The sequence below is a fragment of the Cucurbita pepo genome, chromosome 15 (assembly GCF_057944985.1).
Source record: "Cucurbita pepo subsp. pepo isolate OVF chromosome 15, ASM5794498v1, whole genome shotgun sequence".
NCBI classification, from domain to species: Eukaryota; Viridiplantae; Streptophyta; class Magnoliopsida; order Cucurbitales; family Cucurbitaceae; genus Cucurbita; species Cucurbita pepo.
In genome coordinates this window covers 10,598,465-10,612,438 of record NC_141812.1, presented here as the reverse complement: position 1 = coordinate 10,612,438, position 13,974 = coordinate 10,598,465, and the positions used below count along the sequence as shown (strand labels likewise).

At 41.3% G+C, this 13,974-nt stretch overlaps 4 protein-coding genes across 4 annotated transcripts; all 4 read left to right on the top strand.

The window, feature by feature from the left end:
- Positions 1 to 1,949: 1,949 nt before the first annotated feature.
- LOC111811765 (uncharacterized) lies at positions 1,950 to 3,359 on the top strand. The gene has a single exon (XM_023698791.2). The coding sequence runs from the start codon at positions 2,338 to 2,340 to the stop codon at positions 3,223 to 3,225; it is 888 nt and encodes a 295-aa protein (XP_023554559.2). The 5' UTR covers positions 1,950 to 2,337; the 3' UTR covers positions 3,226 to 3,359.
- Positions 3,360 to 5,989: 2,630 nt separating this feature from the next.
- On the top strand, positions 5,990 to 7,096 carry LOC111811774 (uncharacterized). The gene has a single exon (XM_023698801.2). The coding sequence runs from the start codon at positions 6,272 to 6,274 to the stop codon at positions 7,094 to 7,096; it is 825 nt and encodes a 274-aa protein (XP_023554569.1). The 5' UTR covers positions 5,990 to 6,271.
- Positions 7,097 to 8,932: 1,836 nt separating this feature from the next.
- On the top strand, positions 8,933 to 10,125 carry LOC111776434 (uncharacterized). The gene has a single exon (XM_023655869.2). The coding sequence runs from the start codon at positions 9,181 to 9,183 to the stop codon at positions 10,033 to 10,035; it is 855 nt and encodes a 284-aa protein (XP_023511637.2). The 5' UTR covers positions 8,933 to 9,180; the 3' UTR covers positions 10,036 to 10,125.
- Positions 10,126 to 11,616: 1,491 nt separating this feature from the next.
- Positions 11,617 to 12,607, top strand: LOC111776433 (uncharacterized). Its single transcript, XM_023655868.2, has one exon. The coding sequence runs from the start codon at positions 11,673 to 11,675 to the stop codon at positions 12,513 to 12,515; it is 843 nt and encodes a 280-aa protein (XP_023511636.2). The 5' UTR covers positions 11,617 to 11,672; the 3' UTR covers positions 12,516 to 12,607.
- The last annotated feature ends 1,367 nt before the right edge of the window (positions 12,608 to 13,974 follow it).

Sequence of the window (13,974 nt, the reverse complement as noted above, 5' to 3'; positions counted from 1 at the left end):
ACTTTTATAAGGAATGTTTTGTTCTTTTTCAACCGAGGTGGGATCTCACGTTATCGGCTATGGTTAGGTTACGCTTTTTGCATAACAATTCCGTCATTAGTTTTCATGCTTGTTTTCTGGAACAACCCAAATCCCTATTAGCAGATATTCTTCTCTTTGTGCTTTTCTTCGGGTTTTTCCTCAAAGTTTGTAAAATATGTTTGGTAGGAAGAGGTTTCTACACCCTTATAAAGAATGTTTCGCCCAAAATCTTAAGTTAAGAGATATCAGGACTAATGTTTACATCCAATAAAGAGTAGCTTTGATGAGCGAGAATGTTAAGTTATCTCATATTGGTTGCAAAAGATGCAAGAACCTAGCTCTGGTCTTAACTTTTAGCATGAGGACACTCATTTGACATCGATAAGTGATATTAGATGTATGAAGTTTTGCCGTAAAGAGTAGCTTATGCACTTTTAGCGGCTTATATGTGGGATCCCACATTGGTTGGAGAGAGAAACGAAATATTTATTATAAAGGTGTGGAAACTTCTTCCTAGTAGATGCGCTTTAAAATTGTGAGGTTGATTGCGATACGTAATGAGTCGAAGCGGACAACATTTGTTAGCAGTTAGCTTGGGCTGTTGCAAATGGTATTAGAGCTAAACACTGGGCGGTGTGCTAGCGAGGATGTTAGGTTTCCAAGGAGGTAGATTGTGAGATCCCACATCGGTTGGAGAGAGGAACGAAACATTTATTATAAGGGCGTGGAAACTTCTTCCTAGTAGATGCGCTTTAAAACCGTGAGGTTGACTGCAATACGTAATGAGCCGAAGTGGACAACATTTGCTAGCAGTTAACTTGGGCGGTTACAAATGGTATCAGAGCCAAACATTGGGCGGTGTGCTAGCGAGGACGTCAGGCTTCCAAGGAGGTAGATTGTGAGATCCCACATTGGTCGGAGAGGGGAACGAAACATTTATTATAAGGGTGTGAAAACTTCTTCCTAGTAGATGCGTTTTAAAACCGTGAGGTTGACTGCGATACGTAACGAGTTGAAGTAGACAACATTTGCTAGCAGTTCGCTTGGGCTGTTACAAATGATATCAGAGCTAAACACCGGGCGGTGTGCTAGCGAGGACGTTAAGCATCTAAGGAGGTAGATTGTGATATCCCACATCGGTTGGATAGGGGAACGAAACATTCCTTATAAGGGTGTGAAAACCTCTCCCTAGTAGATGCGTTTTAAAACCATGAGGTTGATTGCGATACGTAACGGGCCGAAACGGACAACATTTGCTAGTAGTTAGCTTGGGCTGTTACAAATGGTATCAGAGTGAGACACCGGGCGGTTTGCTAGTGAGGACGCTGGGTCTCCAAGGAGGTAGATTATGAGATCCCACATCAGTTGGAGATTGGGAACGAAATATTCCTCATAAGCGTGTGGAAACCTCTCCCTAGTAGACAAGTTTTAAAACCATGAGGTTGACTGCGATACGTAACGAGCCAAAGCGGATAATATCCGCTAGCTGTTAGCTTGAATTGTTACAAATGGTATCAAAACCAAACACCGGGCGGTATGTCAGTGAGAACACTAGGCCCCCAAGGGAGGTGGATTGTGAGATCCCACATCGATTAGAGAGAGGAACGAAATATTCCTTATAAGGGTGTGGAAACCTCTCCCTAGTAGACGCGTTTTAAACTCATAAGATTGACTGTGATACGTAACGGGCCAAAACGAACAATATCTACTAGCGGTTACAAATGGTATCATAGCCAGACACCAGACAATGTGTCAGGAAGGACGTTGGGCCTCCAAGGGAGTAGATTGTGAGATCCCACATCAGTTGGAGAGGGGAACAAAACATTCCTTATAAGAGTATAGAAACCTCTCCCTAGTAGACACATTTTAAAACCATCAAGTTGACCACGATACATAACCGACCAAAGCAGACAATATCTACTGACGGTTAGCTCGAGCTCTTACATTAATAAGTCATTAAGCAGGTACAGACACAGGCAAGACACTAAAGCTATCATCTTCATAACATTCAATGGCAATCAGATCTCTCTTATCAAGAGCACCGCTAGATTCATGAACAAGTTCATTGGTTCTTTGTGTATGCAGAGAAATAAATAAGAAACAGAGAGATATTGCATTCTCTGTAAGCTATATGCATGTTAACAGCTTACAGGCCAGCTTTTAACATGGTGGAAGGGAGACATGGCAGGAACATTGCTGATATGGTGTTTCAAATCCATATTCCAATCATTTAGTTTAGGTTCCTTCTGTCCCCTTGGCCTTAGTTATATAAACTTCCCTCATGCCAGAAAGTGACCATAAACAGAAGAAAAGAAGATGGATTTCTCTGCTATGAACCAAACAGACTCTCATCATCTTCGCTCGAACAGCTTGCCTTCAAAGCCGCACCCGTTCATCGATCAAGTCGACGAGCATTTACACAGATTCAAGGAGGCTTCAGAAGCTACATCTTCTTGTTCTTCATCTGAACTAAGCCATAAACTAAATGGCCTTCAGGAGTTACATAATTGCATTGATAACTTGCTTTTGTTACCTCTCACACAACATGTTCTTGTTGAAGATAGCGATACGAAACCGTTCGACGACTTACTCGAAGGATCTATCAGACTCTTGGATTTGTGTGACATAGCTAAGGATGCATTGCTGCAGACAAAAGAATGTGTGCAAGAACTAGAATCAGTTTTGCGCAGAAGAAAGGGAAGTGAAACATTCATAGCAAGTGAGCTTCAGAAATGCCTAAGTTCTAGGAAGTTGATAAAGAAAACAATCTATAAAGCCTTAAAGACAGTTCAAACCAAAAGTTGTGAGCAAACTCAAGCCACTCCAGCCATTGTTAGCTCGTTGAAACAGGCCGAGGACGTCGGTTACAACGTCGTTGAATCCTTGTTGTCTTTCCTAGCAGGACCGAAGTTTCGATCGAATTCGAGCCGTTGGTCTCTTGTTTCCAAGCTTGTGCAATCCAAAAGGGTAGCCTGTGAAGTTGAAGAAACAAGTAGAAACGAAGTGGCATTGGTTGATGCTGCATTACATTCAGTTTGCAGTCAAAAAACAAAGAAACATGATTTCTTAGCTCAAGTTGAGAATTTGCAGAGCTCATTGAAGATGTTTGGATCAAACATTCAAGAACTCGAAGGCGATCTCGAGGCTCTATACCGACGCCTTATTAAAACCAGAGTCTCAGTCCTTAATATCTACAACTACTAAGCTGTAGTATCATGGGCAAACCCATGAGTATCCATTTTTGTAGACTGTAAAAAACAAACAGTAAATATACAAACTTTGTTCTAAATTTATGGTTTCATGCATGTTCTTGGGCTCTAATTTTGCCATTACTTTAACCATTCCAATAACCAGGCCTGATGAACTGACAAGAACAAAATCATCAGCTTTTTCCTAGCTAAAGTTCAACTAATGATGGAAGTTTGCCAGCTATTGAGATTCTATTTGTCATAAGCCTCGAGCTATAATGATATTGTCTCTCACCTTCATGACAATTTGATCTAATAATTTGATATAATAATTTTGGATCTTCGCATCTCTTTCACCTCAACCAATCCATTATTGATTGATTAAGAAATCAAGTTTTGTTTTTGAGGGGTACCCACCAAAAACAATGCAGAGTATGTAGTTTTAAACACGAATATAATCGTGCGAAGTGATTTGATTTCATAAAATATGTTCATGAAATCAAAGTCACGGTCATGTTTGTCTAAGGCGTGTTGTCCATGGCTACATGGCAAATCCCTTGTGTTGTATCATTTTACTGCTTTCTTTTACCGCTTTCATGATGTATAGCTTCTTTTTATATTTCTGAAGTGTATGACGTTTCGGCATAATCATGTCTACGTCTCGTAGATCTGAGATGCCTCAAAGTGTACTATAGGAGAATGAGACTAGTCGTCAATTCTTTCTACTCGGAGTTATATGCTATCTAAGCCATTGTGTTGTCTTTCTTGATCTCTTTCGAAAATCTCTTTCCACCGTTTTCAAAAAAACCTTCTTCTCAAACAGAGGCAGAGGCTTGAGGATACGTTGTTTGACCGTAGGCGACATGATTCCGAGTTGGCTGATTCACTCGGTGCTGAGAGTGAGTGCCGCACAATCGCTTATAAACATCTCGAGGGGGTGCGATTGGTTTGTGCATGTGGGCATGTGATGTCCCACATTGGTTTGGGAGGAGAACAAATCACCCTTTATAAGGGTGTGGAAACCTTCCTTTAACAGACGCGTTTTAAAGCCTTGAAGGGAAGCCCGAAAGGGAAAACCCAAAGAAGACAATATCTGCTAGCGGTGGATCTAGGTCGTTACAAATAGTATTAGAGCCAGACATCAGACGATGTGCTAGCCTTCTTGCTGTTCCCCGAAGGGGGGTAGACACGAGGCGGTGTGCCAGTAAGGACGCTGGGCCCCGAAGGGGGGTGGGAGAACAAATCACCAATTATAAGGGTGTGGAAATCTTCCCCTCGCAGACGCATTTTAAAGCCTTGAGGGGAAGCCCGAAAGAGAAAGCTCAAAGAGGTTCTTGCTGTTCCCCGAAGGGGGGTAGACACGAGGCGGTGTGCCAGTAAGGACGCTGGGCCCCGAAGGGGGGTGGGAGAACAAATCACCAATTATAAGGGTGTGGAAATCTTCCCCTCGCAGACGCATTTTAAAGCCTTGAGGGGAAGCCCGAAAGAGAAAGCTCAAAGAGGACAATATCTGCTAGCGGTGGATCTGGGTCGTTACAGGGCATGACCTTAACTAATAATGTAAAGGAGATGGATCAAACACATGAAAAGTTTTGTCAAGACAACTGGTGGGGCTTCATATTCTATGAATTGACTTAACATTGTAATAGCAGGAAGGTGCATAAGTTATGAGGTAAATACCTGGTCTGGGAGGCATGGCATGGAAATGGCTGTAATATCACGTGACAGTGAAGATAGAAAGTTCCTGGAACATCTCACACGTGTGTATTTGGGGAGGAAACTTCTTGTCTGAATTAAAACATGTTAAACTAGTTTATTTATGAGTTGGAATGTTGGAGGAGAATGGAGATCTGAAACATTGCTTGAACAACGCAAAGGTTTTAAGATTCAAATCGAGCTGGACTTATATGACAGCAAGTTTAAGAAACGTCCAAGCCCACCGCTAGTAAGAAACGTCCAAGCCCACCGCTAGTAGATATTGTTCTCTTTAGCCCGTTATGTATAGCCGTCAACCTCACGATTTTAAAACGTGTCTCCTAGGGAGAGGTTTCCACACCCTTATAAAGAATGCTTTGTTCCTCTCTCCAACCGACGTGGAATCTCACAATCTACCCCTTTAGGGCTCAGCGTCCTCGTCGGTACACCGCCCAGTGTCTAACTTTGATACCATTTGTAATAGCCCAAGTCCATCTCTAGCAGATATTGTCTGCATTGGCCCGTTACGTATCGTCGTTAGCCTCACGGTTTTAAAACACGTCTTCTAGGTAGAGGTTTCCACACCCTTATAAAGAACGCTTCATTCCCCTCTCCAACCAATGCGGGATCTCACAATCATCCCCCTTGGGGGCCAGCGTCCTCGTTGGCACACCGCCCGATGTCTGGCTCTGATACCATTTGTAACAGCCCAAGTCTACCGCTAGCAGATATTATCCACTTTGACCCATTACGTATCGTTGTCAGCCTCACAATTTTAAAACGCGTCTGCTAGAGAAAGATTTCCACACCCTTATAAAAGAATGCTCCGTTCCCCTCTCCAACCAACGTGGGATCTCACAATCCACCCCCTTGAGGCCCAGCGTTCTCGCTGGCATACCGCCCAATGTCTGGCTCTGATACCATTTGTAACAACCCAAGTCCACCGCTAGCAAATATTGTCCACTTCGACCCGTTACGCATCACTATTAGCCTCACAGTTTTAAAACGCATATGCTAAGGAAGGCTAGCTATTGAAAACGAAACTTCACGCGTGCACTTGTGTGTTTATGACTTTCATGAATAAGACAAGGCTGTCTCTTACAAATAGCAACAAACAAATGGATCTTTCAAACAATATCTATTAAAAAAAAGGCACATAATTGAACAAGATCCATTCGTGTGATTATAGAGAAAATACAATGAATGCCGGTGAGTAAGAACCTGGTTGGAGGGAGACATTGGTTAGACATAGCTGAGACGATGATTCCCCTTGTTTCTTCAACACTTATATATACCACCATCATTGCCAAAACATGAACCCAAATCAAAATTGCTCGACTCATTGGTAACTCAATCACAGAAGGAAGATGAGAAACTCTCAGCATGTTCGTTCAAAGAGTGTGCCTGAAAATCCAAACCCAATCATCAGCCAAGTAGATGAGCAGCTGAGCAGATTAAAGGATTCTGAAGCCACTTCTTCTCTATGCATCAGACTAGGCGCCCTTCAAGATTTGCACGAGTCCGTGGACAAGCTGCTTCTTTTGCCTCACACCCAACAAGCTCTGGTTCAAGTGAGTGACAAGGAAGGGCTGGATGACTTACTAGAAGGCTCTCTCAGGCTTCTGGATTTGTGTGACACAGCCAAGAATGCCTTGTTGCAAACAAGGGAATGCATATATGAATTAGAGATGGTTATGCGTAGAAGGAGAACTGAAATGGGGATTTCTAGTGCAGTTCAGAAGTGTTTAAGTTCCAGGAAGATGATAAAGAAAGCAGTCCATAAAGTGTTGAAAATGGAAAGAAAACAATGTCATAAAGAGAATGGATGTCAGCTAAAAGAGGTTGAAGCAGTCACATACCACAGCATAGTAGCCTTATTGTCCATCATAGCAGGAGCAAAGTTGCCTGCAAAATGGAGCTGCTGGGCTTCAGTTTCCAAGCTTGTTCAATCCAAAAAAGTGGCCTGCATAAGCGAAGAAACAAGCATAAGTGTTGTAGAAAGGTTGGATTTGGCTTTGAGTTCAATTGCCAATTACAGAACTGACAAGGAATTCCAAGTTCAAGTTGAAGATATGCAGAGCTTGCTCAGGGATTGTGGAGCAAGCGTTAAGGAAGTTCAAGAAGAGCTTGAGGGCCTTTATAGGTTCATAATCAGAACAAGAATCTCCCTTCTTAACATCTTCAACCACTAAATGAAAAGAGTTGAACAATATCATGTAGAGCACTTGAGGATGTTTGTTGTTGAATGAATATGTATAAATATACACATATGATACTCTATTTTTTAGTTTAATGAAAAGCCTTTCGCAACCCTGCTAAATTCTGAGTTTTTTCCGTCCTTAGATTTCACGTCGGTTGGGGAGGAGAGTGTTGAGAATGAAGCATTCTCTATAAGGTGTGGAAATCTCTACCTAATAGACGCGTTTTAAAAATCTTGAGGGAAAGTTCAAAAGGGAAAGCCCAAAGAGGACAATATCTACTAGCGGTGGGCTTAACTGTTACAAATGGTATCAGAGCTAGACACTGGGCGGTGTGCCAGCAAGGACGTTGGGCCCTACAACGGGGGTAGATTGTGATATCTCACATCGGTTGGAGAGGAGAACTAAGCATTCCTTATAAGGTTGTGGAAACCTTTCTCTAGTAGACGCGTTTTAAAACCGTGAGGCTGACCACGATATGTAATGGGCCAAAGCTGTTAGGATCGCACAACAACGCACACACTCGATCTAGATGAACACAAAAAACAGGATAGAGAAAATTCAAGGAGAATATTGGCTACAGAATTTGTATTGATGACCTCACATATGTACCGTAGGAGAGAATACAGAGAATACAAAAATACATTTTCAAAGCTCCGAGAGAATATGTATATGGTTTATCTTACTATATACAGCTTTACCAGATATAACCATCTACTATATATAACTATTTAACATATATAGCTTTACCAGATATAGCTTTTTACTATACATAGTTATTTACTATTTATGACAATTTACTTTATACGTCATTTACCAAATATAACTTTACTATGTATAACCGTTGACTCAGCTATAAATAAGCAGCATGCTCCATAACCTAATAAAAGCGGACAATATCTATTGGCAGTGGGCTTGGCTGCTAGGGGAGGTTTCTGCACGCTTATGGTGAATGCTTTCTTTCCCTCTCCAACCGATGTGGGATCTCACAATCCACCCCCTTTGGGGTTTAGCGTTCTCACTGGCACTCGTTCCCTTCTCCAATCAATGTGAGACCCTCAATCCACCCCCTTCGGTGCCTAATTTCCTTGCTGGCACACTGTCTTGTGTCCACCCCCTTTGGGGCTCATCCTCCTCGCTGGCACATCGCCTAGTGTCTGAAAATGATACTATTTGCAATAGCTCAAGCCCACCACTAGTAGATATTGTCCACTTCGGTCTGTTACGTATCGTCGTTAGCCTCACGGTTTTAAACGCGTCTGCTAGGGAGAAATTTTCACACGCTTATAAAGAATGTTTCATTCCCCTCTCCACCCGGTGGGGATCTCACACTAGTGGTCTAAGGGGGGATAGACGCCGTCTACAAAATAAGATGGGCTTCAGAATAATCCATAAGGTCTAAATCTAACCAGAAAGTTTGTATAAGCAAGTAGTTCTATAAAAATCAGGCATTCGTGTGCAAGGAGGTGTGATTGATAACATAAACGAGTCAGCCTTACTTTCTGATACCAATTATGTCAACAGCACTCGTGGGCTTCAAATTTAAGCATCTCCACGGAACAAATGACAGATTAGATGTATGCAATAAGGCAATAAGTACATAAATAATGAGCTAAGAACCTGGAAATGGGGTGAGATTTGGTGAACATTGCTCGACATGTCAATGAAAACAGATAGATAGCTTCCCCCAAGATTGCACGACTCCTGCAATGAATCAAAACTGAATTTTAATTAGTTTATGAGTTGGAAAGATGGTGGAGAAGAGACATCACCAAACATTACAGCTAAGAACTTTAGATCCAAACCAGAAGCACCTTACAATATAATTGAATACTCAGTAGCCATGCATGACTCTGTTCCATTTCTTTATAGCAATAAAATTTCATCATTTGGCAGATACATGCATGTGAGTATAAAGAAATCATGGAAACAAGTGGGAGGGAGGCATGGCATGGCTGTCTAACCCAAGTTGTATATATATATGCTTCCCTTGATGCCCAAAGATGAACAAAGAGTGAAATTCTCGACCCTTTTTAGAGCATTAGCTAGCCTTTTGGGTTCTCCAAGTGAGAAAGAAAATGGATTCCTTTGCTGTAAACCCAAAGAAATCACTCCACATTCGCTCAAATAGCTTACCCTCAAAGCCACATCCAATCGTTTCCCAAGTTGAAGAACATTTATGCAGATTGAAGTCCTCTGAGGCTACTTCTTCAACTTCTTTCTGCCACAGACTCAGCAGCCTTCAAGATTTGCATGATTCCATTGAGAGTTTACTTCTTCTACCATGCACCCAACAAACTCTTGTTCATGAGACTCATAATAAATGGGCTGATGACTTGCTAGAAGGATCTCTAAGGCTCTTAGATTTGTGTGATATTGCTAAGGATGCATTGTTGCAGACACAAGAATGTAGCCATGAACTTGAATCCGTTTTGCGCAGAAGAAAAAGTGAAACAGTTATCATAAGTGGTGTTCAGAAATGCTTGAATTCTAGGAAGATGATAAAGAAGACAGTCCACAAAGCCTTGAAGGGAATTAAGAGCAGAAATTCTCAAAAGAGTGAAGAAAGCTCTGCAATTGTTAGCTTGTTACAAGAAGTGGAAGCAGTCACTTATAGCACTGTTGAATCAGTGTTGTCGTTCATAGCAGGACCAAAGGTGCCATCAAAGATGAGCCGATGGTCTTTGGTGTCCAAGCTGGTACAACCCAAAAGGGTTGCCAGCAAAGATGAAGGTGCATATGCAAACGAGGTGGAAATGTTGGATGGCATACTATATTCAATAGCTAGCCACACAACAGATGAATCCTTCAGCTTGCAGGAGTCGCTGAGGAAGTTTGAGTCAAGTATTCAAGGTCTTGAAGAAGATCTAGAGAGTCTAACTAGGCATCTCATAAAAAATAGAGTATCCCTTCTCAATATCTTGAATCACTAATGGCAATGCCATGAGAATTCATTTTTGCTAAATGTAAAGATCAAAGTGTATATATATACATTGTTATGAGAATCAACTCTTTGAATCAAATTCGGGTTTTGAGTTTAGTATAAACATTTTTCCTGTTAAGAATCACGAATCTCCACCGTAGTATGATATTGTCCAAAAGGCCTCATACCAATATAGATGTATTCACTCGTTTATGTTAACTAGAGGTCAACAACTGTGGTTACCTGATGTAGCTAAGTGTCAAGATTAGCGTTGCTGTCAGATTCCAATTGCCCCAATCATGGCAATAAGCACAAGAAGCACATGGTAAGTTGCCTTTCAACTAAGAGACAATTTTCCCAATTATATATAGTAAAGTTGAACAGTTTCCTGCTAATGAAAGTCATCTTCAGCGATCATGGCGGATCTTGCCGCCTCTACCACAATAATCATCATTTCAACTGATTGATCAAGGAGTTGCATGAATAGAGTACAATGAGGACATCTGTGAGATCCCACCTCGGTCGAGGAGGAGAACGAAACATTAAGGGTATGGAAACTTCTCCCTAATAGACGAGTTTTAAAAACTTTGAGGGGGAGTTCGAAAGAGAAAGCCCGAAAGGGAAAGCTCAAAAAAGACTATCTTTTAGCGGTGGACTTGGGCAATGTGCTAGCGAGGAGGTTGAGCCTCGAATGGGGGTGGACACGAGGCGGTGTGCCAGTAAGGACGTTGGACCCTGAAAGGGGTGGATTGAGAGGTCCCACATCCATTGTAGAAGGGAACGAGTGTCAGTGAGGACGCTGGCCCCGAAGGGGGTGAATTGTGAGATCCCACGTCGGTTAGGGAGGAGAACGAAATATTCTTTATAAGGGCGTGGAAACCTCTTCCTAACAGATGCGTTTTAAAAACATTGAGGAGAAGTCTGAAATAGAAATGCTAAAAAGGACAATATCTACTAGCGGTGGACTTGGACTATTACATTTTCCCAACAATTATGATTGGTTGTCTTGAAGTAATTTTATCAAATGCAATAAGGCAGCACCATTCCTTTCTGGATGGTGCCAACAATGTCAACAGCACTCGTGTGCATTCATAATTTACAAGCTGTTCGACAATCTATAGCAGAATATAAAGCATATTACAAAGGGCATTGAGCAAGCGAGAGAAATACCTGGATATGGGGGAACACATCACAAACATTGCCATGATATCTCTGAAAATAGATAATTAATTCAATGCATTGGGAGGAAGAAGATTCCCACACGCTTGCATGTGTAAATCAACATCTTGTCCTCTGCAGAAGGAGACCCAGATCAGCATTTTCAAGACGAGCCAACAAAACTGATGCCACTGCCTCCATTACATAAAGATGCTCGCTCTTGCAAATTTACAATACAGCTATGGCTTTTAAAGAAATGGATCATGTGTCAGATACATCCATTTGAATATAAAGAAATTAGCATTAATAATGGTGGAGATAAGGAAAGGGTGGGAGGGGAGCATGCCATGAACATTGCTGCATTATTTGTTTCTGCAGAGATGAGCCTAAGATTCCTCATGTCTCCCTCACCCAATATAAATAGGCCTCTGAGGCCAAAACATGGAAGTCAAGTTGAAACTGCTTTAGCTGTTCTTTTGTAAAAGAAAAATGGATTCCTTTGCTACAAACGCACAGAAATCATTCCACATCCGTTCAAACAGTTTGCCTTCAAAGCCACATCCAGTTGTGGATGAGGTTGATGAACATCTCTGCAGATTGAAGGCCTGTGAAGCCACTTCTTCATCTTCTTCTTTGTGTCAAAAACTTGATGGGCTTCAATATTTGCATGATTGCATTGAGAAGTTGCTTGTTTTGCCACTCACCCATCAAGCTATTGTTGACAACAAATCAGTTGATGAGTTGCTAGAAGGATCTCTCAAGCTCTTGGATTTGTGTACTATGGCTAAAGATATGATATCACAGATGAAAGAATGTGCACATGAACTCGAGTCATCATTGCGCAGAAGAAGAGGAGATGACATTGTAGTTGATGTTCAAAAGTATATGAACTCAAGGAAGATGATGAAGAAGGCAATCCACAAGGCCTTGAAGGGAATGGAAAGAACAAGTTCCCAAAAAAGCAATGAAAATTCAGAGATTGTCAGTTTATTAAAAGAGACAGAAGTGGTCACATATAGCACCATTGAATCCTTGTTGTCCTTTCTAGCTGGACCAAAGTTGGCATCAAAGATGAACAGATGGTCTTTGGTTTCTAAGTTGATGCAATCTAAGAGAGTTGCCTGCAAAGATGGAAATGAAGTAGAGATGGTGGATGCTGCATTATACTCAATCATCAATCACAAATTTGATATCCTTGTGCAAGGTGAAGATGTGCAGAACTCACTGAAGAAATTGGAGTTGTGTATTCGTGACATCGAAGAAGATCTCGAGAGTCTATATCGACGTCTTATCAAGAACAGAGTCGCTTTTCTAAACATCCTAAATTACTAAGGATGAAAGCTTAGGAAATAGTTGCATAGTCCATTCCAATGGAATCCATTTTTGTCAAATGTAAACACCACAATACATATACAAATACAGTTCATAACCTTTTTGCAAAGCAAACCATCTTCTTCTGTAGCTAACTTTTTGCTATATTAGTATTGTTGATAGCTAACTATTTGAATCCAAAGAGTAAGATCATAGCCAACTTAGTCTAAAGTGAACGATATAATCATGGAGAAAAGATCAGGAAAATCTACATCTACTAGGGAGAGATTTCCACACCATTATAAAGAATGCTTCGTTCTTCTTTCCAATCGATGTGAGATTTCATAATCCACCCCTCTTGGGGGCCAGCGCCCTCGCTGGCACACTATTTAGTGTCTGACTCTAATCTAATACCATTTGTAACAACTCAAGCCCACCGCTAGAAGATATGGTCCTTTTTGGACTTTCCCTTCAAGGGCTTTCCCTCAAAGTTTTGAAACGCGTCGGTTAGGGTTTCTGGTAAGACTTAAACTGTGGTATGTTAACTAGAGGTCAATTAGTTAACCAAGGTTATGTAATGAAGCTAAGTATTTGGCATTGCTGTCAAATATTCCAATTGTCTCAACAATGGTGATGAACACAAGAATCACATGGAAGCCCAGATCTGAATACGTTTAATTTAATATAGATATGAGTTGGAGACTTGGTAGAGAGGAAACATTGCCACCGCAGTGTCCAAAACCAAATGGAAGATACGTAAACGTGCGCGGATTCCTCAAAAGTCAAAGCAGATAAGGTTCCAATTGCCTCAAATTGTACTAAAGGATCGTTTGACTACTTGTCGACTCCTCCTTTAATTTAATTTTGTAGGACTGTTCGAAGAAATCACGTTTAGGCTTGTTAGATCTGAATTGCCTTAAAATGTACTATAGGGGATGCGACTAGTTGTCAAATTCTACCTACCCGAAAAGTTATATGCTATTTAAGCCATTGTGTTGCCTTTTGGCTATAGTTATATAACGATGCTTTGAAATCTTCTCTCGTTCTTACTTTCAAACTCTCTTTCGAAAATCTCTCTGCCCCACTTTCTAAAACCTCCTTATCAAAATAGTGCCAGAGGCTTGAACATACGTTGTCCAGTCGTGGCGATGCAAATCTAAGTTGGCTTGACTCACTCGATGTTGGAGTGAGTGCCACACAATCGCAAAGTACACAATTTCTCTACCATCTACTGCATCATATAAAGTACGAGCATCCCCGGATATCTCTGAAAATTAAAAAATTAATTCAGTGCATTGGGAGGAAGAAGATTCTCACACGGCTGCATGTGTAAAGCGACAATCTTGTCCTCTACACAAAGAGGTGGGAGGGAGACAAAACGTGGACATTGCTCAATCATTTGCTCGTGCATATCATTAATTTATTTCAATTAGATGAGTTTGAGATTCCTTGTGTCTCCCTCGGTGATATAAATAGCCTC

Bases quoted from the DNA above. Each gene is read 5' to 3' on its own strand.
- LOC111811765 (XM_023698791.2), top strand. From the start codon at position 2,338: ATGGATTTCTCTGCTATGAACCAAACAGACTCTCATCATCTTCGCTCG.
- LOC111811774 (XM_023698801.2), top strand. From the start codon at position 6,272: ATGAGAAACTCTCAGCATGTTCGTTCAAAGAGTGTGCCTGAAAATCCA.
- LOC111776434 (XM_023655869.2), top strand. From the start codon at position 9,181: ATGGATTCCTTTGCTGTAAACCCAAAGAAATCACTCCACATTCGCTCA.
- LOC111776433 (XM_023655868.2), top strand. From the start codon at position 11,673: ATGGATTCCTTTGCTACAAACGCACAGAAATCATTCCACATCCGTTCA.